This window comes from Hyperolius riggenbachi, chromosome 7 (assembly GCF_040937935.1).
Source record: "Hyperolius riggenbachi isolate aHypRig1 chromosome 7, aHypRig1.pri, whole genome shotgun sequence".
In the NCBI taxonomy this organism is placed as follows: Eukaryota; Metazoa; Chordata; class Amphibia; order Anura; family Hyperoliidae; genus Hyperolius; species Hyperolius riggenbachi.
Window position 1 is genome coordinate 113,356,736 of NC_090652.1, and position 27,373 is coordinate 113,384,108.

The 27,373-nt window shown below is 44.7% G+C and overlaps 1 protein-coding gene across 1 annotated transcript in view; it reads right to left on the reverse strand.

Moving 5' to 3' along the window:
• Positions 1 to 208: 208 nt before the first annotated feature.
• LOC137524543 (cytochrome P450 2K1-like) overlaps positions 209 to 27,373 on the reverse strand; it is a 51,360-nt gene continuing 24,195 nt past the window's right edge. The window contains exons 5-9 of the mRNA XM_068244530.1: positions 22,736 to 22,915; positions 16,620 to 16,761; positions 14,414 to 14,601; positions 10,368 to 10,509; positions 209 to 1,318 (exon numbers count right to left, since the gene is read on the reverse strand). Coding sequence (XP_068100631.1) covers positions 1,131 to 1,318; positions 10,368 to 10,509; positions 14,414 to 14,601; positions 16,620 to 16,761; positions 22,736 to 22,915 — 840 coding nt within the window. The 3' untranslated portion in view covers positions 209 to 1,130. The remainder of the gene's footprint in view (positions 1,319 to 10,367; positions 10,510 to 14,413; positions 14,602 to 16,619; positions 16,762 to 22,735; positions 22,916 to 27,373) is intronic.

Consider the following 27,373-nt stretch of genomic DNA (forward strand, 5'->3'; position numbering starts at 1 on the left):
TTTGATTCCGGCGACAGAGCCAGTCACTGATCACAGAGCCTGCACGGCCCTGGTCGCGGAAGTCACAGAATTGAAAAGAGAATACATAAGTAGTTACCTTAGGGAGTCTTTTTAAATAAGTATGCCATGAAGGTGTATTACTCTTATTGTTGCTAATAAGGGCTTGTAATTATTGGTAGTGTGCAATGAGAAAACGAAAACCACAACATTGAAAAAAATACACCTTTATTTCCAAATATTATATTGTTATCATACTTTATACAAGGGACATCATTTAAATATTGTGATAACCAGGACAATAGGCAGATACAATGTATGGGTTTTATGTACGGTAGTATTGTTTATTTTAAAACAATGGGGCATGGAATTGAAGAAATAGTGTATTTTTCAATTTTTTCCCTTGTTTTTTACCTTTAAAATGCATAGAAAGTAAAGTAATTACTGAAAGAAAATATCACCTCGAAAAAGCTTAATTTGTGGCGAAAAAAAACAAGGTATCGATTATTTTGTTGTTATAAGTAGTGAAAAAGTTATTGGCGATGAAAGGGAAGAGCGTCGACAGGTGAAAATTGCTCTGGTCCATTAAAGTAAAAACCCCTGGGGGTGAAGTGGTTAATCTAGCAACATCCTCTCTTAGCCCATCTTCCCAGCAAACGAAATACAAAGTTGAAAAAATAAAGAATGGTGGCATTTATATAAATGGTAAAATCATGAACTCTGGATTCATAATGTCTTCCCATCTCCCAGAGCCTGTGGTATGTGAGGTTTTTAGCAAACTAGGGGTCTTATCTATTTGTCATAAATTAGATAGCATTCCTGAAGTTGTAATTAAGGCATCTAATGGCATTTACTTGTTTGTTTGCAAAAGAATGTTTCTCCTCTGAATGTCCAGTGTGTATATAAGCTATGTATTTTAAAATCTTGTCAATAATGCAGGAACTAAGTCCAAAGAAGGCTTATTAGCTGCAAGCTTACTTTTTATTTAACCCTAAGTTAGCCAATCAATGGTATCATCTTGATTCAAAACTTCTTGAGTTTGGGTGCAAAGGTAATGGCTAGAGTTATACTTTGAGTATATAACAAAAATGTGTAATAATAAAAAATGAAGTGCTTCCCAGTTGTTGCTTGGACTAGTTGTTGAGCTTGGCACACACCAAGTATGGTAAAGGGACCGAACTGAATCCAATGCCAGGCTTCAGGCTTATCTCTTCTCTGGACACTCCTGGAGGTGGGTGGAAAGTGAAGGCTTGCAGAAGTTCAGTAAAGAATATGAAAAGTGCCATTCTGGCTAAACCTTCTCCAACGCAAGCTCGTCTTCCTACGGAGAAAGCAGGAGGAACTTTAAACAATCAGTCTTATTTCCTCAACAGAAGGAAAGGTCTTGCTTTCTCCAGCCTACTTACAATTTATCTATTATGTATTTACTGCAACCCCCTTCCCCTGTGATAGGTAGGTGTCCCCCAAGTTAACACATTGGGTTTTGTACCAAAACTAAAGTTGGACAAGCTTAAAGAATATTAGTAATCCAAAAACTTGGACCGGATTTATTGAAAACTGCTATTAGTTTGCCAAAGTTGCAATCCTTGCCTGGGTCATTATTAAATATAGCAAACATTTTTGAAAAGTGTAGTTAGGTAGAACAAAGCTGTAAGGTGTGGCACATCCCTTCAAGTGAGTAAGCAACACGAGCACCACTCTCACTGTCCAGTGAGCTGCACTTCTAAATGCAAGAAGAAACAATTCATGAATTGGTTATAAAGGAAACAGGAGCGTGCACCTTCCGTCCAAAGATTTTTTACTGTGTGATGGCAACAGACAGTGACAACATTGCAGTCCATAAGCATAAAGCAGCACATCAGATGGTGAAAATCAATACCATATGTGAACATTCATGTCCGGCTTACGTGTCCATCATATGTAACTGGTACAGTGGGAAGGAGGTGGGTGGTAGGCACAGAGGTGGCGAGCGACGGCCGTTCCGCGTCTCCTGACGCTTGGTCACGCTTCGTGCCACTGAAAGAGGATGGCGTGAGGTTCCGGGGTAAAGACAGGGAACTAGTCCCACCCCTTCCGGTCATCTCACTTCCTCCTCGTGAGAGCCCGTTGTCCTGGCAACAGGGACGCCCTGGTAGGGAATCCAGCAGGGCGGAGTTGGAATCTCCGTCATCTAAGGGAGTCTCCTCTATTCACAGCAACCGCTATCGCGGTGCTGTGTTGGGTCTGGGCTGTGCGTTCTCCTTACGGCCAGTGCTCAAAAAAGGCACACCTGCCGCGAACGCCAACGCCTATAAAATGCCCAGGGACCACGCAAAAGTTAAATACCAAAATTTATGCAAACCAGGAGAGTCCGCTAGATCCCCTGCGGGTGCCACCGCCATCAGGACAAACCGGGTTTGGGTGACTCAAAACGTGAAATTAGTGATAGTGCCATTAAAATCACGTGAACGGGGAAATTATTCTATGGCCTATAAACAAATATTGCTACAAACGTAAGGACACTGGCGGGGTTCCTAATTCAAAAGGGGTGTGGAGGGGAGCCTGTCTAAGTCACCGCAAGGGTACTCATTCCGCATTAATATGGAAATCAGGGGAAATACAAAAGTGTACGTGTTATGGGACCATATATTTTAATCCCAGCCATCGGCTGATTGTATAATCAATGTTACAAATCACAATCATTTTAATTTTAAATGCTCATAAATAATAACAAACCCATTCCCCCCTAAAAAGTTACACCCTTGCGGTGACAAACTACATGACTCTCCAACACTCCTCTATCATAAGTATTTAACAGGGATATAATATATTTTTATACTCATTGGCTTATCAGTAGGTTCTTACTAGTTATACTATACATCAGGTTTGCCTAGTTCATAAAAAGGCATATGTCTATTATCTATAACCAACAGGGTTCATTTAAGGGTCTAGCATACAGGACAACTCTGTTTTGTCATTAAGCCCTAATGGCCCCATTGCTTCCAATCGCAAGATCAATCTCGTTTCTCTCCTTAACAGTAGTCTCTCTGTGTCTCCCCCTCTTTGGGGTATATCTTGTTTCTCCAAAGCTGCAAACTTTAAATTAAATCTATCCGCACCATGATCATTTCTCATATGTTCAATCAGGCGTGTGCACCCTTTACCCGATTTAATTGACCCAATATGTTCTCCAAATCTTGTCTTCATCGACCTAGTTGTCTGTCCGATGTAGAACCGGTTGCAAGGACAGATCAGAACATATACTACAAAATTCGTTTGGCAAGTAAAAAATTCTTTCACTGGCAACCATTCTCTCCCTACTCGAATATTTTTCTAGGTAATCAGCCTTTCACACCATTTGCACCGGCCACATCTATGGTTACCCCAGGGCAGGGAAGCATTCAGCCAGTCTTTATTTTTAGGCGAAACGAACTCACTGCTGGTTAAAATATTGCCGAGTGTGGGAGCTCGCCTAAAGGCCACTCTTGGGGCCTCTTTTGCAATTTTAATCAGGTCGGGGTCTCTCTTGACCATAGACCAATTTGAATATATGGTCTTTCTAATACGATCTGCCATCGGTGAAAAATCAAAAGTAAACGTGATTCTGTCAGGCCCTTTCTCAATCTTTTCTTTAGGGGCCAATAGGGCCCTTCTCATTTGTTTTTTTGCTTTATTTCTTGATTTTTTCAAGAGGTCCCGATCGTAGCCTCGTTTTAGAAACCTAGCAGTGAGCTCATCCGCCTGTACTTCAAAATCGCACTCTCTGGCATTATTGCGTTTTAGTCTAAGGTACTGCCCGTAGGGAATAGCCTCAATGACTGATCCTGGATGGAAGCTCTGCGCATGTAATATAGAGTTGGTGGCCGTATCCTTTCTGTATCCTTTGGTGAGTAAACGGTCACCTTCCACCACAAGCTTCACATCCAGGAAGGCCATCTCCTGCTCACTGATCTCATGGGTGAATTGCATATTCACCTGATTCATGTTGAGATATCGCATACATTCTGCAAATTCCCCCTCTGTCCCCGACCACACCACCAGGATGTCGTCCACGTACCTGGACCAGCGTCTGATGCGCTCACGGAACGGGTTTGTGTCCAAAAGCACATAAGACTCCTCCCACGCCCCCAGAAATAAATTTGCATAGGAGCATGCCACGGGGGTCCCCATGGCCGTCCCTGATACCTGCTGGTACCAGTCGCGGTCAAACATAAACGCATTATGCGTCAATACAAAAGAAAGACATTCAAGGATGTAGTCTACGTACCTCGCATCCTTGTTAGTACGAAGTAAATATCGTCTGACCGCGGCGATACCCAACTCATGTGGGATCCGGCTATACAGGCTGACCACGTCAATCGTGGCCAGCCTGTCGCCAGGAAACCACGTGGCATGTTCCACCAGGCGTAACACCTCAAGGGTGTCCTTCAAAAAGGACGGTACTCCCTTCAAAAGGGGACGCAGGAGGTGGTCCAGGAACCTGGGCATTTTATAGGTGTTGGCGTTCGCGGCAGGTGTGCCTTATTTGAGCACTGGCCGTGAGGAGAACGCACAGCCCAGACCCAACACAGCACCGCGATAGCGGTTGCTGTGAATAGAGGAGACTCCCTTAGATGACGGAGATTCCAACTACGCCCTGCTGGATTCCCTACCAGGGCGTCCCTGTTGCCAGGACAATGGGCTCTCACGAGGAGGAAGTGAGATGACCTGAAGGGGCGGGACTAGTTCCCTGTCTTTACCCCGGAACCTCACGCCATCCTCTTTCAGTGGCACGAAGCGTGACCAAGCGTCAGGAGACGCGAAACGGCCGTCGCTCGCCACCTCTGTGCCTACCACCCACCTCCTTCCCACTGTACCAGTTACACATGATGGACACGTAAGCCGGACTTGAATGTTCACATATGGTATTGATTTTCACCATCTGATGTGCTGCTTTATGCTTATGGACTGCAATGTTGTCACTGTCTGTTGCCATCACACAGTAATAAATCTTTGGACGGAAGGTGCACGCTCCTGTTTCCTTTGTAACCAATTTTTGAAAAGTGAGCATGTACTACTGGTATTCATGTAGGAAGACCTTATTTTTAATAAGTTAGAGACAGGTGTGTGCCCTCTATTTACGGCACTATAATCTAATGTGGTCCAGACAAGAGTTTAAAACTTTTGCCACTAAACAAAACAGGAAACGTTTGCTAGATTACTTGGGTTTTCCAACCTTAGTAGCTCTACACAAATGTCTCAGTGGATGAGAAATAAGTACAGCACATTCAAGTGGTCATCTGTAGGATTAGAGGCCTCAGGGCCCGTTTCCACTATCGCGAATCCGCATGCGTTGCCCGCATGCGGATTCGCACAGTCAGTACAAGTGGATGGGACTGTTTCCACTTGTGCGTTTCCCCGCACGTTTTTCTGTGCAGAAAAAATCTGCAGGGTAGGGGCCTCAGAATTCGCCTGCGTGTGGAATGCAGGCGACTCGCACGCAATGTATTTAATAGGGAAATCACATGCGTTTTCCCCATGCGTTTTTTGCCACGATTTCGCATGCGATTTCGCATAGGTACCCATGTTAATTCACACAGGCAGTGACATGGTTAAAATCGCATACAGCCTTACCTATGCGAAAATCGCATGCGAAATCGCGGCAAAAAACGCATGCGGAATCGCACCCGCATGCGATTTGCCTGCGGTGATTCGCCGGCGATTTCGTAACGCTATAGTGGAAACGGGCCCTTAGGCCGGGCCAGCTCAGGCATTAGTTCACACGAATAAGGATCCTCATTTGGATTCCACGGATTTGTAATTTCCGCATTTCCGATTGGAAATTGTAAAAACAAAAAATTGGAATTCCATAGAAATCCGATTACTGCAATTCTGTAATTGTAGCCCACTCACAGAACCCGGAAGCATTGGACCAATCAGAGAACGCAGAATTTTTCAGGAAAAAAAAAAAAAAAAAAAAAAGATAACCCGCAATAATTTTAAGCCAATCACAAGATTTTTCTGGGAGAATGTACCTATTAATAACACATTAGCAACATGGCTCATTTTTACCAGCTCCACCAGTGAATTAGATTCAGGTGGAAACTGTGCAACCAGTATAATGGCATGTACCTGGTTACAGGGGCCATTTCACAGCCCAATGATGGGATTGCTTCACTCCACCCACACTCTGTACGTGTAATCCACACAGCTTTGCTATTGCTGTCAGCCGGTTATACTGCAGCAGAATAAACATAACAATTTACACAGTGCAGTCAACTATTGCAATGTAACCTCCCTCTGCTGGTCATTGGAGCCCATTTTTTCTGCTGGGCCTGGACAGAGCCGCAGTCTGCGGCGAATGGCGACGGCATTGCACGCCCACGCCCTCCCGCACAGTCCACTGCTGGTTAGCGTACATCACACAGATGTCTCTTTCTTGGTGACACTTCACTTGTTGCAGGTCGCCTCTCCTTCACTACGTTTTCTCTAGCGGTGTCATGCACCTTGCTCTTTATTCACTGCTGGGCTTATTCCTTGTCTTGGACACTAGCTTTCATGCTTTTTTCCTCCTGGCACTTTGGCACTTCGCATTTTCACTTTCCCACACCCGTGCATATTCATGCAGGGTGCATATGCACATTGGATATTCTTCTATTAGTTACTGGCACTGCACTCACTGTTCACATTTTTATCCTCCAGCACATGGGGGACTGTGCTTACATGTATATTTAGATAGTGTGTATTATTTACAGTTTGATTGTTGATCATTTGTGTAAATGAGGGCTACACCCATTTGTGCAACTGTTTTTATGATTTTAAAAATTTGATACGGATGTAATAAAGGCTTGTTTAGATTTCTAATACCCTTGTGGTGCGGTTCATTCAGGGCCAGTTCTGTTCTTTTGTTGTTGTGATTACTATGTATATTGGCCTTTCTGCACGCAATTGATTTGGTTATTTAGTATTTACAAGCCTACTGATTTTAGATGGTGCTTGTCCAGTGTTTTGTGGTGCAAATGTGATGTCATCATGATTTTCCAATTTTTCTCTCATTTTTAATGCACTGCGGAACAATTTTTTATGTGATTGTTGAGGATCACACTGCAATTGCAATTTTCTGATGAGAGGGAAAGGTGTGGATGTTACATAGGTGTGGTGTGGATGTTACATAGGGAAATTGCAAGAAAACCACAGACCTGTAGTACTATGTTTTCTATAAAATTGACTTGTGCTCCCCTAATTTAACACACTTGCAGGAAAGATGCTGCATGTACTACGTTTACATAAACATCATTTTTTTTATTTAAACTTCAGCAATGGGAATTGAGAATTAAAAATATTTGGATAATGTTGGTGCCATGCATTCAGTGAAGCGCCTGCAATCCTGTCCTGTGTGATCGTATTGTAACCATGCTTAAAGTGTACCCGAGTCGACATTTGACATGATGAGATAGACATGTGTATGTACAGTGCCATACATCCAAATAACTAGGCCGTGTTCCGTTTCAATTTTTTTTTCTGCCTGAAAGAGTTAACATTCAGGTATGCAAGTGACAATTTCTCTCCAGTTGGGACCTAGTTGGACTAGGCAGAAACACAAATATTTAACCCCCTTGGTGTTATGATTATTTCCGGATTTTAGGGTCTAAAAGCAGTGCTATTTCTTTGCATGCTTTCAGATGATAAAACCTGAAAAAAAAATCATGCTGCTAGGGAGTTCAGCACTCACCTCCCTGGGATTCAGCGCTGCAGTTTTCCCTCCGTCCTCCGGGTGGCGCTGTAACCCTATAGTGTGATTGCTGCTGTCATGACGACAGATGGTGATCTCACCAGCGGGAGGTAGAGCCTCGGAAGAGAGGAAGAGGAATGGCAGCCTACGTTGGGATCCCCCGGGAGGCGAGTTAGAACACTCGCTGCGCGCATTGCTCTGCATAGCTCTACCGGTGGCTACCATGAGTTCAGCTCGGGGTTACTCTAGCATGTTTTTTCCACCCCGAGCTGAACTCGTGATTACCACTAAGGAGGTTAATATACTTTTCCAGTGTTTAAAAAAACGTGGATATCTTAAAACAAAAAAAAGGTCCCGTTTAGGAGTAGGAGGATAGATACAATTGCTTATCTCCAACTCCAGGCACACATCTACATATGTGTACTATCTCATAAAGAGAGGCTTTATGCCACTATTTAACATTTTCTCCAGTACAGAGCTCTAGGGAGCAATGATGTTAGGCAAGGGAACAACCAAGGAACGTACAGAGAGTCGCACACCATGCAATATTTTAAGATGCTGGAACGGTAATCAAACAACAATATAATCCGCAGGCTCAGCACACTTAGTGTTGGGCGAACAGTGTTCGCCACTGTTCGGGTTCTGCAGAACATCACCCTGTTCGGGTGATGTTCGAGTTCGGCCGAACACCTGATGGTGTTCGGCCTTTTAAGTTCGGGTTCACCCCGAACTACTAAATGGCCGCGAACAGGGCCGAACAGGGCCCTGTTCGGCCGAATACTGCCCCCCTATGGGGTCGCAGGCATAAGAGGGGAGCATGCCCTAATCGCGGGGGGTGTCGGAAATTCCCCCCACCCCCTCCGCTAGCGCTCCCCCCTCTGCCCGCTTCCCCATACAAAAGTTTAATGAAGTAAAACAGTACCGGTCCGGTGGTAGTGGGTGGCTGGCAGTGGGCGGCACTGTTTAGTGAGTGTTTGAGGAGGAGGAGTCCGGAGAGTGACGCGTTGAGGGAGGCCGGGCAGCGGGCGGTTCAGCAGTAGTACCGTACTACTGCTGAACCGCCCGCTGCCCGGCCTCCCTCAACGTGTCACTCTCCGGACTCCTCCTCCTCAGTCACTCACTAAACAGTGCCGCCCACTGCCAGCCACCCACTACCACCGGACCGGTACTGTTTTACTTCATTAAACTTTTGTATGGGGAAGCGGGCAGAGGGGGAAGCGCTAGCGGAGGGGGTGGGGGGTAGGGATGCTCATTCGGATTCCACGGAAATGCAATTTCCGAAATTCCGATCGGAAATTGCATTTCCGCATCGGAATGCGGAAATCGGTAATGCAAGTGTGTTAGGCGGATTTCCGCCGGAAATCGCGGAAATTTCCGCCGGAAATCGCGGAAATTCCGCCTGACTTTAACATCGATTTTCTCAAAAACTATAAGGTCTTTTTGAAAACTTTTTTTTGCATCTTGTTCAGGAGATTCTGCTTAATAAACCCTGAAAATGTGGTGTTTCTAGGACTTAAGGGGGATTTGCTATTAACTGCTAAAGTCGGCGGATTTTTACTGTAATGTAAAATGCAGAAAATCCGCATCTGCCTATTTTCTGCATTTACATTACAGTAAAAATCCGCCGACTTTAGCGGTTAATAGCAAAGCCCCCGTTAGGCCTCTTGCACACTGCATGCATTTCAGATTCCGATTCCGCTTTTTAATCTGTTTTTACATCCGATTCCGATTCAGATTTTTAATCTTAACTGCATGCTGCGTTTTTTGATCCGTTTTTCTGTTGAATGTATTCAAGGAAAATCGGAAACGGAATCGGAAACGGAATCGGAATCGGAATCGGAAAACGGATTTGCAGTGTGCAGGGAGCCTAAGTCCTAGAAACACCAAATTGTCAGGGTTTATTAAGCAGGATCTCCTGAACAAGATGCAAAAAAAAGTTTTCAAAAAGACCTTATAGTTTTTGAGAAAATCGATGTTAAAGTCGGGCGGAATTTCCGCGATTTCCGGCGGAAATTCCGCATTGGAATGCGGAAATTGGTAGCGGAAAGCGGAATCGGTATTTGGCAATGTCGGAATGCGGATTTACCGCGGAATCGGAAATTGGCATTTCCGACCATCCCTAGTGGGGGGAATTTCCGACCCCCCCGCGATCGTGGCATGCTCCCCCCTTATGCCTGCGACCCCATAGGGCCCCCAAAAGCGGGATGTTCGGGGAGTTCGGGGTTCGGCCCGAACATGCCGAACATCGCGGCCATGTTCGGCGAACTTTCTCGAACCCGAACATCCAGGTGTTCGCCCAACACTAAGCACACTTAGTAGGATCAAATCATTTTTTATTCACATTTCAGATGTCCATTCCACTAACCAACAAACGTTATTGTTGCTACCATTATTTTGAATGCCTTGACAAAGGGGACGTGCGTGGCCCTGAAACATTTGTTGGTTATTGGAATGGACAGTTGAAATGTAAATAAAAAACATTTATTTGCATCTATTGAGCGTGCGGACCCCCTGGATTATGGTGTTAGGCAAGGTGGTGGGTGTGGTGGGTGATCATCACGTGGGGCAAGTTGGTGGGACCAAAAAAGGACAATAAGAGCAGCCACATTCAAAACATAACATATAAAAGGCCAGAGGCTTGAGGGTAAGTACACACTCTTTCTTGTAAACAAACAGACACCTGCTGAGAAGGGCATAAACGCATCTCGGCGTACGAACTTGCCAGGTCCATCCAGGAAGTGATTCGGGTTAAACTTATAAGGTGTTTCCCACTGAGTCTTGTCATACAGAACAGATGTGAGGAATGGAATCACCTCTGTGCCCTAAAAGAAGAAGCAACACATTGTACAAGACAAGATATTATGCATCACTGGCATTACTGATATTCTAGAAAAGCAACGTTTGATGTTCTTGTTATTACTATGGATTTATATAATGCAGCATCATCATATTACAGAGTGCCTCCAACAAGTCACATCATCATCCGCCCTAGCAGGGCTCACAATCTGTGTCCTTATCAAGTACTAGGGACAGTTATTATTTTTTCTCATAGGTGGAGGTGTTACCAATGAACCAACCTTGTTTTTAGTTTATGTCGTAGCGGAATAAGCAAAAGGGGTTACATTTTGCATCCCCATAGTGGTTTTAGTTTCCTGATTTTGTTATTTTACAAATGCACTACTATGCAGCTACTATGCGATCTGCCGTGTTTCCCTGAAAAGAAGAACCAGTGTCAAATTAATTTTGCTCCAAAAGTTGTGCTAGGGCATATTTTCAGGGGATGTCTTATATTTCTATGAACACACAAGTTGCTGCGCTGTGTGTCCTCCTGCCTTCCCTACTGTGCCACCTCTTCCTCTGCTGGATCCGGAGCAGCTAATTATAGTCGCAAAAGATTTGGGCGCGGGTATCTTTTCAATGTTAAATATCAGTTTTGTAATTTGTCGTTCAAATTTTCACAAGTTTGGGCGTCGTTACGAAATATCAAAATTGTATCTAAACGATCGATAAATACAGGTTTGTGAAAATAAATCTAGACTTTCATTGTCTGATATTGTGTATGTTTATTACGATATTTCACTAATATATCGATATGTGTGGATAATATCAATATATGTGACATTACGATAAAAAAAGTGTAATGATGTAATTACGATAATAGATCATTATATGTAATGATTTATTTACAATAATATGTATTATTACAATATTAATATGTATTATTACGATATTATCCTTTTTATGTGTAAAAGGGTGTTTATGCAGGGGAAGTGGTTAGGCACCACCAGGGGGTGGTTAGTGTTAGACACCACCAGGGGAGTTTTAGGGTTAGGCACCACCAGGGGCGTGGTTAAGGTTAGGTACCACCAGGGGAGTTTTAGGGTTAGGCACCACCAGGGGGGTGGTTAGGGTTAGGAACCAACAGGGGAGTTTTAGGGTTAGGCACCACTAGGGGAGTTTTAGGGTTAGACATCATCAGGGGGGTCTAGGGGTTAGGGATAGGTACAGGGAGGGCTCTGTGTCAGAGTAGGGTTAGGTATAGTTAGGGTTAGGCATCACCAGGGCAGGGTTCTGTGTGAGAGTAGGGTTGGGTTAAGTTGTATTGTTGAATTACATTACGATATTTAACGTTATAATATTTTTGTTTTCAACTCACTGTTTTAAAACGGTAATAATAATAACGGTAATAATAATAATAATGATAATAATAATCGGAATGATTTGACATTACAAATAACGTTATTTATCGATAATTCTATTCCCAATAAATCGTGCCCAAATTTTACCACGACTTTTTCAAATGTATGCGCTGGATCAACCTCGTGTGTACTTTTGTGTCCCCCTTGTGCCTTTAGTGTTCTACTGGTTTCCACTTATGTCCCCATCTCCTCCTCTATCCCTTGTCCTCCTGTGTTTCGTGTCTCCTATGTCCTCCACTGTATCTTCTGCTGACCCCATGTCCTCCTGGTGTCCCCGTGTGCTCTGATGTCCCCCAGCAATTTCCTCTTATCACCAGCTCCATGCGGCTCAGTTCCCGAGCTTCAGCCTATGGGGAAGAAATACAGCAACTTGTATGTCTACTGGAGCTGATGGCTCCGTTATGGAGCCAATCATTGCTTTGCTGAATAGCAGCAAGTGCAGTGATTGGCCCAATAATTGAGGCATGGTCTCTCCCGCAAGACCATCGGCTCCAGTAATAAAACAAGTTGCTATACTTTTTCCACTTACTGACACTAGGGCTTACTTTTGGGGTAGGGCTTATATTTCGAGCATGCTAAAAATAACTGCTAGGGCTTACATTCGGGGGATGTCTTAATAGGAAACGATATAAATTAAAGGGATTTTGTAGTAAAGTTTAGGATTCAGGAAGATATTAGAGTGGTTTGTGTTTTCCGCTGAAGGCCATGGATATGATACTCTCGTGGCCAGACATTTATGCAGAATTGACATGGAGGCCTTTATTCACTTTTTCTCCCAGGTGATATTTTCACAACTTGTAAATAAAATGCATTTTAACCACTTCACCCCCCCAGTGCTAAATTTCTCCGTCCCTCTGCGCACCGCTTCACCCCCAGGGACGGAGAAAGGCGCACTTGTTTGTTTACTGGCTGGGAGTGGGCGGGGAACTCTCGCGCACACTCCAGCCAGCCCGCACAGCAGGTTACTAATTGGATGTTAGAAACAAGCGTTCCTAAATCCAATTAGCCTCGCCGATTGCGAGTAGAATGAAGACGGCTTCAAACAAATGCCGTCTTCATTCAAAACAATGCAAGGTAAACAAACTTGCAGCCCGCGATCGCGCGCCCCCGCGACCCGCGCGCGCACACACACCCCGGCTCTGCAGTACATTGATTGGTTATGGGGACTCTCCAGTCCCCAATAACCAATCATAGTACATCAGTACAGTAATGGAAGCAGCGCTGAAAGGGAAAAATCGCGCTGGTGTTTCAGGGGTAAAACCCCTCAGTTGTGAAATGGTTAAATCTCCTGCAAGCAGGATAATAATAATAATAATAATAATAATAATAATAATAATAACTGTCATAGTAGTTTTCAACTACTTTTTGGTACTTTTTCAATTGTAATATGCTGAAAAGTTATTTTAAAGGGAAGGTTCAGGGAGGAGGGTAAAAAAATAAAAATCAATATCCACTTACCTGGGGCTTCCTCCAGCCCGTGGCAGGCAGGAGGTGCCCTCGCCGCCGCTCCACAGGCTCCCGGTGGTCTCCGGTGTGCGCCTGCACAGTACAGCCCGGCAGACGTCCGATGAAGTCATCGCGCCCGCGTGGGACGCAGAAGTGCCGGGCCTTGGAGCGCAGAAGAGCCCGACCTGGCAGCCGGCCTGGCCAGGTCGGGTCGGCCACCGGAGACCACCGGGAGCCTGCGGAGCGGCGGCGAGGGCACCTCCTGCCTGCCACGGGCTGGAGGAAGCCCCAGGTAAGTGGATATTGTTTTATTTTTTTACCTCCCTCCCTGAACCTTCCCTTTAAATACAAGATAAAAAATTACCTCCTAGGAGAAAACTTGAGAAAAAGTTAATTGCATAGTGGTTATTGTCTTTAAAATGCCTTTTAAGCCACCATCAGGCAAAAAAAAAAACAAACAAAAAAAAAAAAAAAACGCTCAGCATAATTTTGACCGTACTTTTTCCTCAACTTATTGGTACTTTTTTTTTTCTTTATTTGCAGAGCACTGAAAAGTTAGTTCAAACAGAAAATGAAAAATTCTCCTTGGAGAAAACTTATGAGAAAAAAAACAATTGAATAATGGCCAAGGTGTTGCTGCTGAGATGGCAAAAGATAGAGCATTTGTTAAGACTGAAAAGAGGTGGTAATCAGCAATCGTTACAGAAAGAGGCAAGCTGGATATGGAAACTTGGCTGTGTGTACCCCAAGACTCACAAATTAGATATTCATTCATCTATGCAATCCGAATGGGGAAACGCTGCACATTCAGACAATAGGTTTGCCATCGGAATTGCATGTGGGTGCGATTAGAAAGGCATGCAACAGTTTTCCGCAGCACACATCCAAATCCCTATAGCTGTGTATGGTATTGCTATAGCAATTCGGCTGCAACAGTACGAGTGCAGCATCCAATTTAGAAACAGACATGGTACCCTAGTGGATATCGGTACAGAAAATTCAAAAAAGTAAAAAATTACAAATGCAATTTCTATTCAAAATTCAATGCAATCAACATTTATGGAGTTCTCCTACACCTCACCTTAGGGATGCAGTATCCTCGGAAAAACACATCTCTGGGAGTGGTGTGTGACACATTTAAAGGAACAACATTGCCAAACCGCTGTATCTCGTGTATGACCGCGTCAGTGTAAGGCATATTCTTCCGATCATCAACTGTAGGCATCTGTCCTTGCTTAACATGTGCCTGGATTTCCTCTTGTACTTTCTCTACAACATTAGTGTAAATAGTGACAACAGGAGTAAGAATATGTCAACATATATTCATCACTCGTTACTTTCAATTTTATCTGATATTAATACAGCAAGTCAGCAACATGGGATAAAAGTAATTTATAGTGCATTTTACTCTGGGAGAAATTATTTTTTTATATGGAACTATTTTACATTTTTTCGCAGTAGTTGTCTTTTAAAGACAGGATAGTTGCAAAAAAAGTCTGGCAGTGCCATGTTGTAGTAGTTGTAACCCCTTTTTACGAGAAAGAGGACAACTGTAGTACTATCCAGGGTAATCCCTATTGGGAGATGGAGGCATACATACTACTATATCTGGCTATCCAGAAATAGAGAAAGCTTAGATTGATATAGATTGATAGATTGACTGATATTTTCCTCTACTGCTCCTCTCTGTCAAGCTCTTCATTGGCTGCCAATTAGCAAGGATCAATTTCAAATCCCTAACCCTAACCTACAAAGCTCTCCACAATCTCTCTCTCCTGTACATCTCCACACCAGTGTCCAGATACCAACCCAGATGCACATAACCTTTTTTCCATACTCTAGAATCACCACCTCGCATTCATGTATACAAGATTTCTCATGTGCTTCACCCCTCCTCTGGAATGCCATTCAAAAACACATTCATCACTCTCCAACTTTTTAAATCTTTAAACTCTCCCTCAAAACTCACCTTTTCTGACAAGCATACGCTCTACCTTAGGCATTCCCCTTGACCTCTGGCCAAGTTGTACTCTTTACTAGATAAGCCTCTAGGTATGAATATTGTATACTACCCCATCTCTTGTCTCCCCCCCCCCCCCCATTCCTTGTAAGCTTGCAAGGGCAGGGCTCTCTTTCCCTTTTGTGTCTTGGAAATTGTTATTCAGTTTGTATCTTACAATCTGTTATGCATTTTATTCATAATGTTATATTTATCACTAATTACCAATTCTGTATTCTGTACCAGTGTCCTTATTTGGTGTACACCATTATCTGTATTATTATTTACCCTGTGTTTGTTTCTTCGCAGCCAGTCTGACTATTCTCTGCCGGAGAGATATGGAGAGAGCATACTGCGCATGCTCAGAATGGCCGTGGCTGACCGGAGTTACGCAACCCGTTACCAAAGACTGGAGCTACAATTAAATGTTGTTTTATTAATGAAATAACAAATCATTGTCGGTTTATCCTTAAGGGAGGTAAGTCCACCAACTTCCCCGTTTTTGACTGCTTTTAGACATTTTTACTCTATTTTGGCGCCTCTGTTCAAACCTTTGCATCTAGTCTAGTCCACCCCTGGTGGAGGGATGTTATCCCAATTCTTCCTGTCTACAGAGAGCGACTTCTTATACCTGAGTGGGGTCAGGTTATAATTCTCCCCACCTGCGCCTAAAGTGGTTGCCTGGCTGGCAACCCATATTTGTGAGTATATTCAGTATTAAATTATTTCACCATCCACATCGGAATTACTACACTATATTGGGCTCTCGGTTTTCTTCTTTTTTTCTACATGTACTCATTACCGAAGACGGAAAAGACTGAGGACAGCGGCGTGGGAGTGATCCGTGCAGATGGGGCTGGAGGAAGTCCCAGATATGTATAAATCTTTTATATGATTTCGTCTCTGATACACTTTAAAGGGGAACTGAAGAGAGAGGTATATGGAGGCTGTCATGTTTGTTTCCTTTTAGACAATACCAGTTGCCTGGCAGCCCTGCTGATCCTCTGCCTCTAATACTATTAGCCATAGCCCCTGAACAAGCATGCAGCAGATCAGGTGTTTCAGTGGTTCAGACTTATAAGTCTGATCTGACAAGACTAGCTGCATGCTTGTTTCTGGTTTTAATCAGATACTACTGCAGAGAAATAGACCAGCAGGGCTACCAGGCAACTGGTATTGATTAAAAGGAAATAAACATGACAGCCTCCATATACCTCTCTCTTCAGTTCCCCTTTAAGTAGACTCCTACCCGAAAAACAATCACTTTGTAATTCTGCTTATTAGTTACTTTGTATTTCTGGATACTTCATCATCAGTAGTATGGCCCAGCGAAGTGTGGTAGATGTCGTGTCAGTCCCAGCTGCAAACAGATCTAAAATTGAATGGACCAGGTTTTCATCATTGAAGTATTTATCAGCTTTACTTGACTCCTATAGGCAGAAACAAAATCGAATGATGCTACCTAGTTTTTTCTGCTGTCTAATTATTCACTTAACTGTATTTGACTAGTAGAAGCAGCAGAGTGTTGTACCGTATTAACCATCAGTAAAAGCAAGAAGTTTTGAATCATGAGGATACCATTTATTGGCTAACTTGGAGACAAATAAAAAGTAAGCTTTCGGCTAGTAAGCCTTCATCGGACTTGGTTCCTAGGAACCTTGGTAGGGACTAAGTCCAATGAAAGCTTATTAGCTGAAAGCTTTTTTTTTATATTTGCCTCTAAATTAGCCAATAAATGTGTAACGATTGTGGAACTTTCTCAGTGATCAGCGCACAACGCGTGCGCTGACACGGCGGAAATCCTCCACAAGCGTATATTTGCAGGCACCCAGCAAAAGGTGCTACGCACCTGTAGAGGGAAATTCCTGTCGGCAGATGGCGCTGGGGAGTGCAGAGGAACCAATCCTCTGTACCTCCACAAGTGCCAGACAGGAATTGTACGAAGCGCAGAACGCAATCGCAAGAGAGGCGATTGCGAATGAGATTGAGCAAAGGGACAGGTTGTATGTGTGTGCGCCAATCCAGTCGCCACCCCGCGACCGCGCACACACAACAGCAGATATGAAATAGGAACGCGATCGCGAGAGGTGCGATCGCCAGACGTGACACAAGGCAGATCAGAATAGAATACGAGGGTAGCAAAGGCACAGCAAATAATACAATAAGGAGATACGGAAAATAACAAACGCTAGCTAACCGCGAACACCGCACTCATTCGCAACAGTGCACGCGGTTATGCGCGGTCTCCACGTGATAAGCACAATAGAGACAAGCACGCCTAACTAACCATCGACAGACAAACATGAAACAGAGGACGCGAGCGCTTGCTTAACGGTTACCTCACCGAGCCTCCAGCAAGCAGAGCAGACAAGACAGACACACGAAAACAGGGACAAGCGAGAGATAGGATCCACAGCACTAGCGAAAAGTGGCTAGCGCAATCCAGGTACAGAGTAGCAGAACAGAAGGATCCCCAGCGCCAGCGAAAAGTAGCTAGCGCGATCCCAGAAGACAGAACAGAAGGATCCCCAGCGCTAGCGAAAAGTAGCTAGCGCGATCCCAGGAGACAGAACAGAAGAGATAGCTGGTAGCAACCGCTGCACCAGCTATACTCCAAGAACAGAGATCAGAACCATTTCCTGTCGACCACCTTTGGGACAGGATAATGGCAACAGGCAAGACAAGACAGAACAGGCAATACAGATAATACAACCTGACTGGGCTAGAAGGGGAGCCTAAAGCAACCCCCAGGAATTAACTATACTAGATAGCAATGGCTGACACTCCAGCAGTGTCCATCAGGAACAGACCATGGAAAGGAAATGACCAGCCAAGCCTTCTGGAAAACATAAAGCTCTTATAGTGCCAGTCATCAAAGAAGGCAGGTAGGGGATTTGCATAACGAATGTATGCAAATTCCCCAGCAAGAGAACAGACCAGAAACTTGCAATGGAAAGACAGGTCTCTGTTCCAGAGACCTGCAGCCCACAGACTAGAGGAATGGACAAACAGCTGTCTGCCTGTGCAGCCAGCTGAGCGGATCATCACAAAATGTGATTCAAAACTTCTTGCTGTATTTGACTAGGGATGCTCATTCAGATTTTGGAGAATTGAAATTTCTGCATTTCTTAATAGAAATTGGCACTTCCAAATACTGCATTACTGCAACTCTGTAATTTTAGCCTAATCACAGAACTCGGAAGCATTGGACCAATCAGAGAATGCAGAGTCAACTCGAAAGTATGTGGCCAATCCAACAATGCAAAAAATGACCAAGAAAAAGTCCTCAGAAATAAAATCTCAGAAATCGGATTTCTGCGGAAATATCACAACTTGGTAATTGTAGCCCAATTACAGAACTCGAAAGTATTTGGCCAGTCAGAGAATGCAAAAGATGACCAAGAAAAAAAAAAAGGCGGCTCGGAAATCGGTTATCAACATTGGCAGCAATCGGATTTTCCACGGAACTGGAAATCGGCCATTCTGACCATCCTTATATTTGACGCATCTGAATGTAAAGTGCATAATATCTGCAAAAGAGCCTTAGCTACGTTGTTGAAATGTATAATCCTTCCTGTGTATGTCATGCCTCCTCCTCCTTTTAGTCTATGCCTACCAACAGGGGTGTAACTAGAAATCACTGGGCTCCCCTGTGAAACTTTGGATGGGCCCCCACTTACTGCACAGGTAAAACTGAGAACCAATGTTATTCAGTTGTCTAGTGCACACTTGAATGTGTTTTCCCCATGCAGATAAAAACTGCAGTAGTGAAGCAGAGGCGGCCTTAGAGTATGCGGGGCCTGGGGCGAGTGTCACATGCGGGGCCTAGAGCCATAAGTGTAGGCCATATACCTTATCACGACGTTCATGGGCTTGTCTGCCTTTAATGCAGTATTCCTTATTATTATTGTTTGAAAACAATTATGTCAGGTAAAGGCCACTAAGCCAACCAATAAAAAAACAAACATTTGCATGGTGGTTTTAAGTGCGGGGGTGGGGGAGCTCATGCTTCAATTAATTTGGAAATTCTAAGGTTCACGTTTCACAAAATTCACATTGTAGTAACTTTTGTCTTGCAAAATTCAGCCAATTCAGCAAAGGGGTAGAGATGTCCCGAGAACAGGTAGCCAGGGGTATATGTGCCCAGTATATGTAGTCAGAGGTATATGTCCCCAGTACATGTAGCCAGGGGTATATGTGCCCAGTATATGTAGCCAGGGGTATATGTGCCCAGTATATGTAGCCAGGGGTATATGTGCCCAGTATATGTAGCCAGGGGTATATGTGCCCAGTATATGTAGCCAGGGGTATATGTGCCCAGTATATGTAGCCAGGGGTATATGTGCCCAGTATATGTAGCCAGGGGTATATGTGCCCAGTATATGTAGCCAGGGGTATATGTGCCCAGTATATGTAGCCAGGGGTATATGTGCCCAGTATATGTAGCCAGGGGTATATGTGCCCAGTATATGTAGCCAGGGGTATATGTGCCCAGTATATGTAGCCAGGGGTATATGTGCCCAGTATATGTAGCCAGGGGTATATGTGCCCAGTATATGTAGCTAGGGGTATATGTCCCCAGTATATATAGCCAGGGGTATATGTGCCCAGTATATGCAGCCAGGGGTATATGTGCCCAGTATATGCAGCCAGGGGTATATGTGCCCAGTATATGTAGCCAGGTGTATATGTGCCCAGTATATGTAGCCAGGTGTATATGTGCCCAGTATATGTAGCCAGGTGTATATGTGCCCAGTATATGTAGCCAGGTGTATATGTGCCCAGTATATGTAGCCAGGTGTATATGTGCCCAGTATATGTAGCCAGGTGTATATGTGCCCAGTATATGTAGCCAGGTGTATATGTGCCCAGTATATGTAGCCAGGTGTATATGTGCCCAGTATATGTAGCCAGGTGTATATGTGCCCAGTATATGTAGCCAGGTGTATATGTGCCCCGTATATGTAGCCAGGTGTATATGTGCCCAGTATATGTAGCCAGGTGTATATATGCCCAGTATATGTAGCCAGATGTATATATGCCCAGTATATGTAGTCAGAGGTATATGTTGGGGACATATACCTCTGGCTACATATACTGGGCACATATATTTAGCCAGGGGGTAATGTAGCCAGGGGTATATGTCCCCAGTATATGTAGCCAGTGGTATATGTGCCCAGTATATGTTGTCAGGGGTATATGTGCCCAGTATATGTAGCCAGGGGAATATGTGCCCAGTATATGTAGGCAGGGGTATATGTGCCCAGTATATGTAGGCAGGGGTATATGTGCCCAGTATATGCAGCCAGGGGTATATGTGCCCAGTATATGTGCCCAGTATATGCAGCCAGGGGTATATGTGCCCAGTATATGCAGCCAGGGGTATATGTGCCCAGTATATGCAGCCAGGGGTATATGTGCCCAGTATATGTAGCCAGGGGTATATGTTCCCAGTATATGTAGCCAGGGGTATATGTGCCCAGTATATGTGCCCAGTATATGTAGCCAGGGGTATATGTGCCCAGTATATGCAGGCAGGGGTATATGTGCCCAGTATATGCAGCCAGTGGTATATGTGCCCAGTATATGCAGCCAGGGGTATATGTGCCCAGTATATGCAGCCAGGGGTATATGTGCCCAGTATATGTAGCCAGGGGTATATGTCCCCAGTATATGTAGTCAGGGGTATATGTCCCCAGTATATGTAGTCAGGGGTATATGTCCCCAGTATATGTAGTCAGGGGTATATGTCCCCAGTATATGTAGGCAGGGGTATATGTGCCCAGTATATGTAGCCAGGGGTATATGTGCCCAGTATATGTAGCCAGGGGTATATGTCCCCAGTATATGTCCCCAGGGGTATATGTCCCCAGTATATGTAGCCAGGGGTATATGTGCCCAGTATATGTAGCCAGGGGTATATGTCCCCAGTATATGTAGCCAGGGGTATATGTCCCCAGTATATGTAGCCAGGGGTATATGTGCCCAGTATATGCAGGCAGGGGTATATGTGCCCAGAATAGGTAGCCAGGTGTGCCCCCGGCAGGAGGGGAGCAGCGCAGAGAAGAGGGAGAGCTGTGAGCAGCGGTGGAGAAGGGGGGCCATCTCTACCCCCTTCCCTCACCTTAGGCCTCTCCCTCCCTCGCTCTCCCCTCCGAACTAATGTGCGGGTGGCTGGCAGGCAGCGGGCTGGACTTACCTTCCGTCTCGATGCAGTGCCGGCGTAGGATGGTTTAGCCGCTACTCTGGTCCAGACCAGAGCAGCGGCACCAGAACTTCCGGCGCTGGCGCGAGACAGCGAGCGAGGGAGGGAGAGCCCTAAGGTGAGGGAAAGGAGGGGGAGAGATAGCCCCCTTCTCCACCGCTGCTCACAGCTCTCCCTCTTCTTTTCTCTAGCTGGCCGCACGGGCACGCGGCCGGGGGGGGGGGGGGGTCAAGTGGCGGCGGCGCATGGCCTGTTCAAGCGCGGGGCCTGATCGCCCCAGTTGCCCCCCCCCCCCCCAAAGGCTGGCTCTGTAGTGAAGCACTGCACACATTTGCTCTATCACTTACATGAGCTTCTGTGATAAATCGTGAATGTTTTCACACATACAGACTCACATGGTGAGCAGAAAACGCATACAGAAAACCGACAGATGAGTGTGCTCCTAGCCTCAGCTTATTACACTCACTCTGTCCATCTCTGATGGAGCATAACTGGCTCAGCAGACTTCTCCAGCATCACTACAGTACAATGCACTTGGGGGAGGTGTACAGAGGTTGGGGACTGGGCGCTGTACACAGGAGCCTGCGGCACACTGAATAGGGACTGTCTACAGATCTTTAAATCTTTGTCTACAAAACTTTGTATGATTCCTTATTAGCGGCTGAGCAGATGCAACCATTAGAACAATTGTGCAGAGAGCAGAAAGCTTTTTCTCTCCATGCCCTTAGTTATCAGTCTCTCAGGACAGGAAAAGGAAATGTCTCCTCCCATGGGCCCCCCTACTGCTTCTGGGCCCCTCTGAAGCTGCATCCCATGTAGGTTCTATTGTTATGCCCCTGCCTACCAATTACATCTTTTTGCAGAGAACTACAGTATAATAGAAATTAAAATGTAAAAAAAAAAAAAAGAAAAACAAAAAAAAAAATCTAATATCTGAATTAGAAGATGCTAATTTTATTTAAAGGGAATCTGAAGTGAGAGGAATATGGAGGCTGACATCTTCATTCTCTACTAAACAATGAAAGTTGCCTGATGAAGTATAGCATGTACTATATGTGAAAAAGTGATTGGAGGTACAGAAAGGCTCCAAAAGAAAAAAGCCTGAAGTGCATAGCAGCATTAGCAGAAGAACAAAGACCCATTCACGACTGCAGCTTCTGCAGCTCAAATACTATTTAATAGGCATGGGAAGTATTTACCTGATCTTTCTCCTGCTTTAGTAGGTAAGCATCAATATATCCAGAGATATCATTGACATCAAATTCCTGTTTCCGATGTTTGATGGAGTTTATAAAAATCTTTTTGAGATCATTGATGTTCTGCTCGACTTTCTTATGCGCTCCAAGAAGGAATCCAATGCGAGGAAAAAAATTAAACAGCTGTGGAGATAAAACACAGTATTGTCAGAACCTTAGGCTAAGGGGTAGCGGGATGGTAATGAGTATGCACACAGATTTTCCAAATTATTGGCAATTTTATGGTGACAAAACTGAGCCTTTTCTCCTTAAAAATAAGGGCAGGAGGCATATTACAAACGATACCCCTTTCTCTCATCAGTAGCATTGTAAGGCGAATGCCAGGGCCACATTATTTACATGCAGGAAAATATTTATCTAAAAAAGGTGCAATTAAAGCATTTATAGTCCCAGTAAAAAAACACAACGTTCCTATAAACATATATAGAATTTAGTATAATGACTACTTACAGTTCCTGAAAGGTCAATAAAGAAACATACCGTAATATAAAACGGGTTAAAAAACAAAACAAAAAACCATTAATACCAAAGTGGTATGTCTGTAGCCATCTAAAAGCCTAAATGAAATTGCAAACATGTATGGTTATTGGTCCCCTCACCCTCCAGCCCCTCCCCAAGTGCATTCAAAAACTAAACAGTCCTCCTCCTGTCTAGGATGTCCAGATGCATAGATCTGGCCAGTGCAACCTGTTCGCTCAAATCCATGGTGGTAGTTGTAAACTATAGTGATATAATCTCTTCTCTATCCCGAGAAACTAGGCGGTGGACAGAAGGGTAGGGGGAGCTTATGATTTCTGGGGTGGGGCTTCTGCCTACTAAAATTACATGGCCAAAAGGAACCCAAAGTTCATCTTAAAGCGTCTACAAGGATGGCAGCAATACACTCCATGACACACATTTGGTTTAATGCTTGGCATAAATTTACCTCTGTATGAGGGCAAGTGTTGCATTTTGATACAGGGACTGCAACTTATATTGATCTGTATGGTTGTTCATGATCATAATGGAAAAAGCTACTGTGTGCCTCCAGCAATACAACTGTACATCTTGTAGATGCTCTATAAGCTATGAAACCGAGGTAGCAATAGCAGCGAGAAGTTATGATTTTTTTTCTCCATTTCTTAATAAGATATGAGGCTTCATATGATTTTGTACCATGGTGCAGCGACAGGGTCATATGCATAGGCCCGCCCCGCTAGTGACACTCTTTGATGGGCAGGAAGCAGGTCACTGGGATTCCCGTCGGTCCATGCATGTGCGCCGTGTCACCCATTGCTGCATAATCTGTGCAGTAGGCATGAACCACTGCAGCCTTTGCATCGCCATTGTGACGATTTGGGTACTTCTGGCGCATTGTGTCGTGTTGCGTGAAGTGTGCAAGGCCCTTGCGGTGGGGAAACGGGAGGGAAGAGTACCGCCGTGCAAGTTGCCTAGACCTAACCTTTTTTGAATTGGTTAATTCATTGGTTGGACCCCCATATAGGGCTGGTGCACACCAAAACCCGCTAGCAGATCCGCAAAATGCTAGCAGATTTTTAAACGCTTTTTTTTATTTTTATGAGGCGTTTTGCTAGCGTTTTGCGGATTGCTGCTGCGGTTTTCAGTATAGTAGATTTCATATATTGTTACAGTAAAGCTGTTACTGAACAGCTTCTGTAACAAAAACGCCTGCAAAACCGCTCTGAACAGGCATTTTTCAGAGCGGTTTGCGTTTTTCCTATACTTAACATTGAGGCAGAAACGCATCCGCAATCCAAAAAATGCCTCACCCAGGCATTTTTCGTTTCTGCAAAACGCCTGCCGCTCTGGTGTGCACCACCCCATTGAGATACATTGACCAAGCAGATCCGCAGCCGCAAGCGGATCGGAAAACGCCCAAAAAGCCGCTCGGTGTGCACCAGCCCATACTTCTGATTTATACTAGGTATATTTTAATTATTTTTTTGAATATGAGGAAATATATAGTGAGTAATGTCCAAGCTCACATTAGTTGAGTTGGATTGCTGGGACACATCATGCTGATCTGATTCTAATAGAAAGCTACGGTATAGATTCATTGATGGAAATTCAGTATTTATACCAATTATTAATTTTTAGGCAACTTCTGGGATGTTTATTGCCATCTGCACTGTTAAATTACCTCTGTATGATTTGCACCAATTTTACTAAAGTTTACTTTTTGTTTTTTTATTATTTTGATTTGTAATGTTTTAACTAATATTTTAAATTATGTTGTTCAGCACTGCTGCCAAGCGGCCACAGTAAACATTGCTTTAAAGCTGAACTAAATATAAAAAAAACAAAAAACAAAAAAAAACAAAAAAACCCAAAGTGTTTCATTTTTCGATGAATAGGTCTTTTTGATAAAATGCTTATAGCACAACTACAGGCTAAGTTCTAAATACCCCATCAGAGGGCTCAATAAACCGCAGTGCCAGATGTTACTTTTATGTGCCAAGCATGGCTTATACAGCTGCAAATTAGATAACATGACCTAAAGGAGCCTTAATGATGAAGGTAAAAACAGCCTCTGCAGGTGAGGCTCCTGGTGCTGCTGCTTGCACTCAAATCGTCATGCTAAGGAGTTTTGGAAAGCTGTGCTGCAGGAAATCACTAGTGAAACCTACACAGAACCAGAATGTGAGCATGGAATAGGAGTCTGCATAACATTCATGATATCTGAAGCGCAGTATGCTGTCTTTTTTGGGCTACTTTTACACTGGTGCATTGGTTCCTCCACCAAGGATAGATACAAACTACAGAGGGTCATCAGATTAGCAGAGAGATTCATGAAGAGACCGCTCCCCTCACTGGAACTCCTTCATAACTCCAGTTAGCGCACCAAAGCGTCAAGGATTGCCAACAGCCCTCACAGTCAGCTACCATCAGGCCACAGGTTTCGAACCATGTCCACCAGAACTTCAAGGCATAGGACTCCTTCTGCGGTAAACCTCTTGAACTCCCTCCATGCCATCCCACCTCCAGCACCTACTTCCCTCACTTTCTTCCCCCACTAAGGTTGCAGCTACTGAATCAATTAGACGGTCTAGTGAAAACACTGCTTTTGTAATGTACCTTGCTGACACTGCCACTGCTGTATTTTGTGCCGTTTTTTGTACTATCTACTGTAATAGCTAGTGTTGGGCGAACATCTGGATGTTCGGGTTCGGTGTGGTTCGGCCGAACATGCCCCTGATGTTCGGCATGTTCGAGCCGAACCCAACCCGAACATGTCCCTTTGGGGCCCCTATAGGGTCCCAGCATAAAGGGAGAGCATGCCCCGAGCGCGGGGGGGGGGTCGGAAATGCCCCCCACCCCTCCCCGCTAAGCTCTCCCTTCTGCTGGTACCCTATAATTAAATTTAAGTGCCCAAAAGTACCTGAGGAGGAGGAGGGCAGGAAGAGGGAAGCCGGAGTTCTTGGGCGCTAGTACCATCTGGTACTTCCGCCCTCTCTTGACGCACTTCCTGTTTACATTTGAAGTCGCGTCATCTACATGATGACACGTACCCTCATACGCGTCATCGCGGTACTTCTGCGCACTCTTGACGCGACTTCAAATGTACCTCCTCAGGTACTTTTGGGCACTTAAATTTAATTATAGGGTACCAGCAGAAGGGAGAGCTTAGCGGGGAGGGGTGGGGGGCATTTCCGACCCCCCCCCCCACGCTCGGGGCATGCTCTCCCTTTATGCTGGGACCCTATAGGGGGCTATGTTCGGCCGGACACGGCTGTGTTCGGCCGAACAAAAAAGGCCTTTTCGTGTTCGGGCAGCATGCCCGAGCACCCTCCCAAACACCATGAGGTGTTCGGGGGGTGCCGAACCGAACCGGCCAAAATCCGGGCGAACAGTGGCGAACACTATACATATATACACACATACACACATACACGTACGTACGTACATACATATATGTGTTACAGCCAGAACCCAAAGTCTGGCCACTTCGGGTTCTGGCAGGTCAAAACTAGAGATGTCGCGAACCTCCGATTTTCGGTTCGCGAACCCCGTTCGCGAACCTTCACGGAAGGTTCGGTTCGCGGAAAAGTTCGCGAACCGCAATAGACTTTAATGGGGATGCGAACTTTGAAAAATAGAAACATTTATGCTGGCCACAAAAGTGATGGAAAACATGTTTCAAGGGGCCTAACGCCTGGAGGGGGGCATGGCGGAGTGGGATACATGCCCAAAGACCCAGGGAAAAATCTGGATGTAACGCAAAGCAGTGTTTTAAGGGCAGAAATGACATTGAATGCTAAATTGCAGGCCTAAAGTGCTTTCAAAAATCTTGCATGTGTATACATCAATCAGGGAGAGTAATTAGAGTTCTGTTTCACACTGACGCTACAAATTCACTGTGTAACGCACCGCAAACAGCTGTTTGCGTAGTGACGGCCGTGCTGGACCGGTGCGCACCGTGGCCAGAGTGTAGGCCGTGGCGGTTTTCAAGCCCATATGGTCGCCGGGCTGTGGTAGCTCAATGATAGAACAAAAGTGACTGTCCAGCTGATCAAATTTGGTCTGTCCACAATGAAGCAATGACCTTATCTTCTTGTATGTAAGTAGGCATAGGTAGGTGTC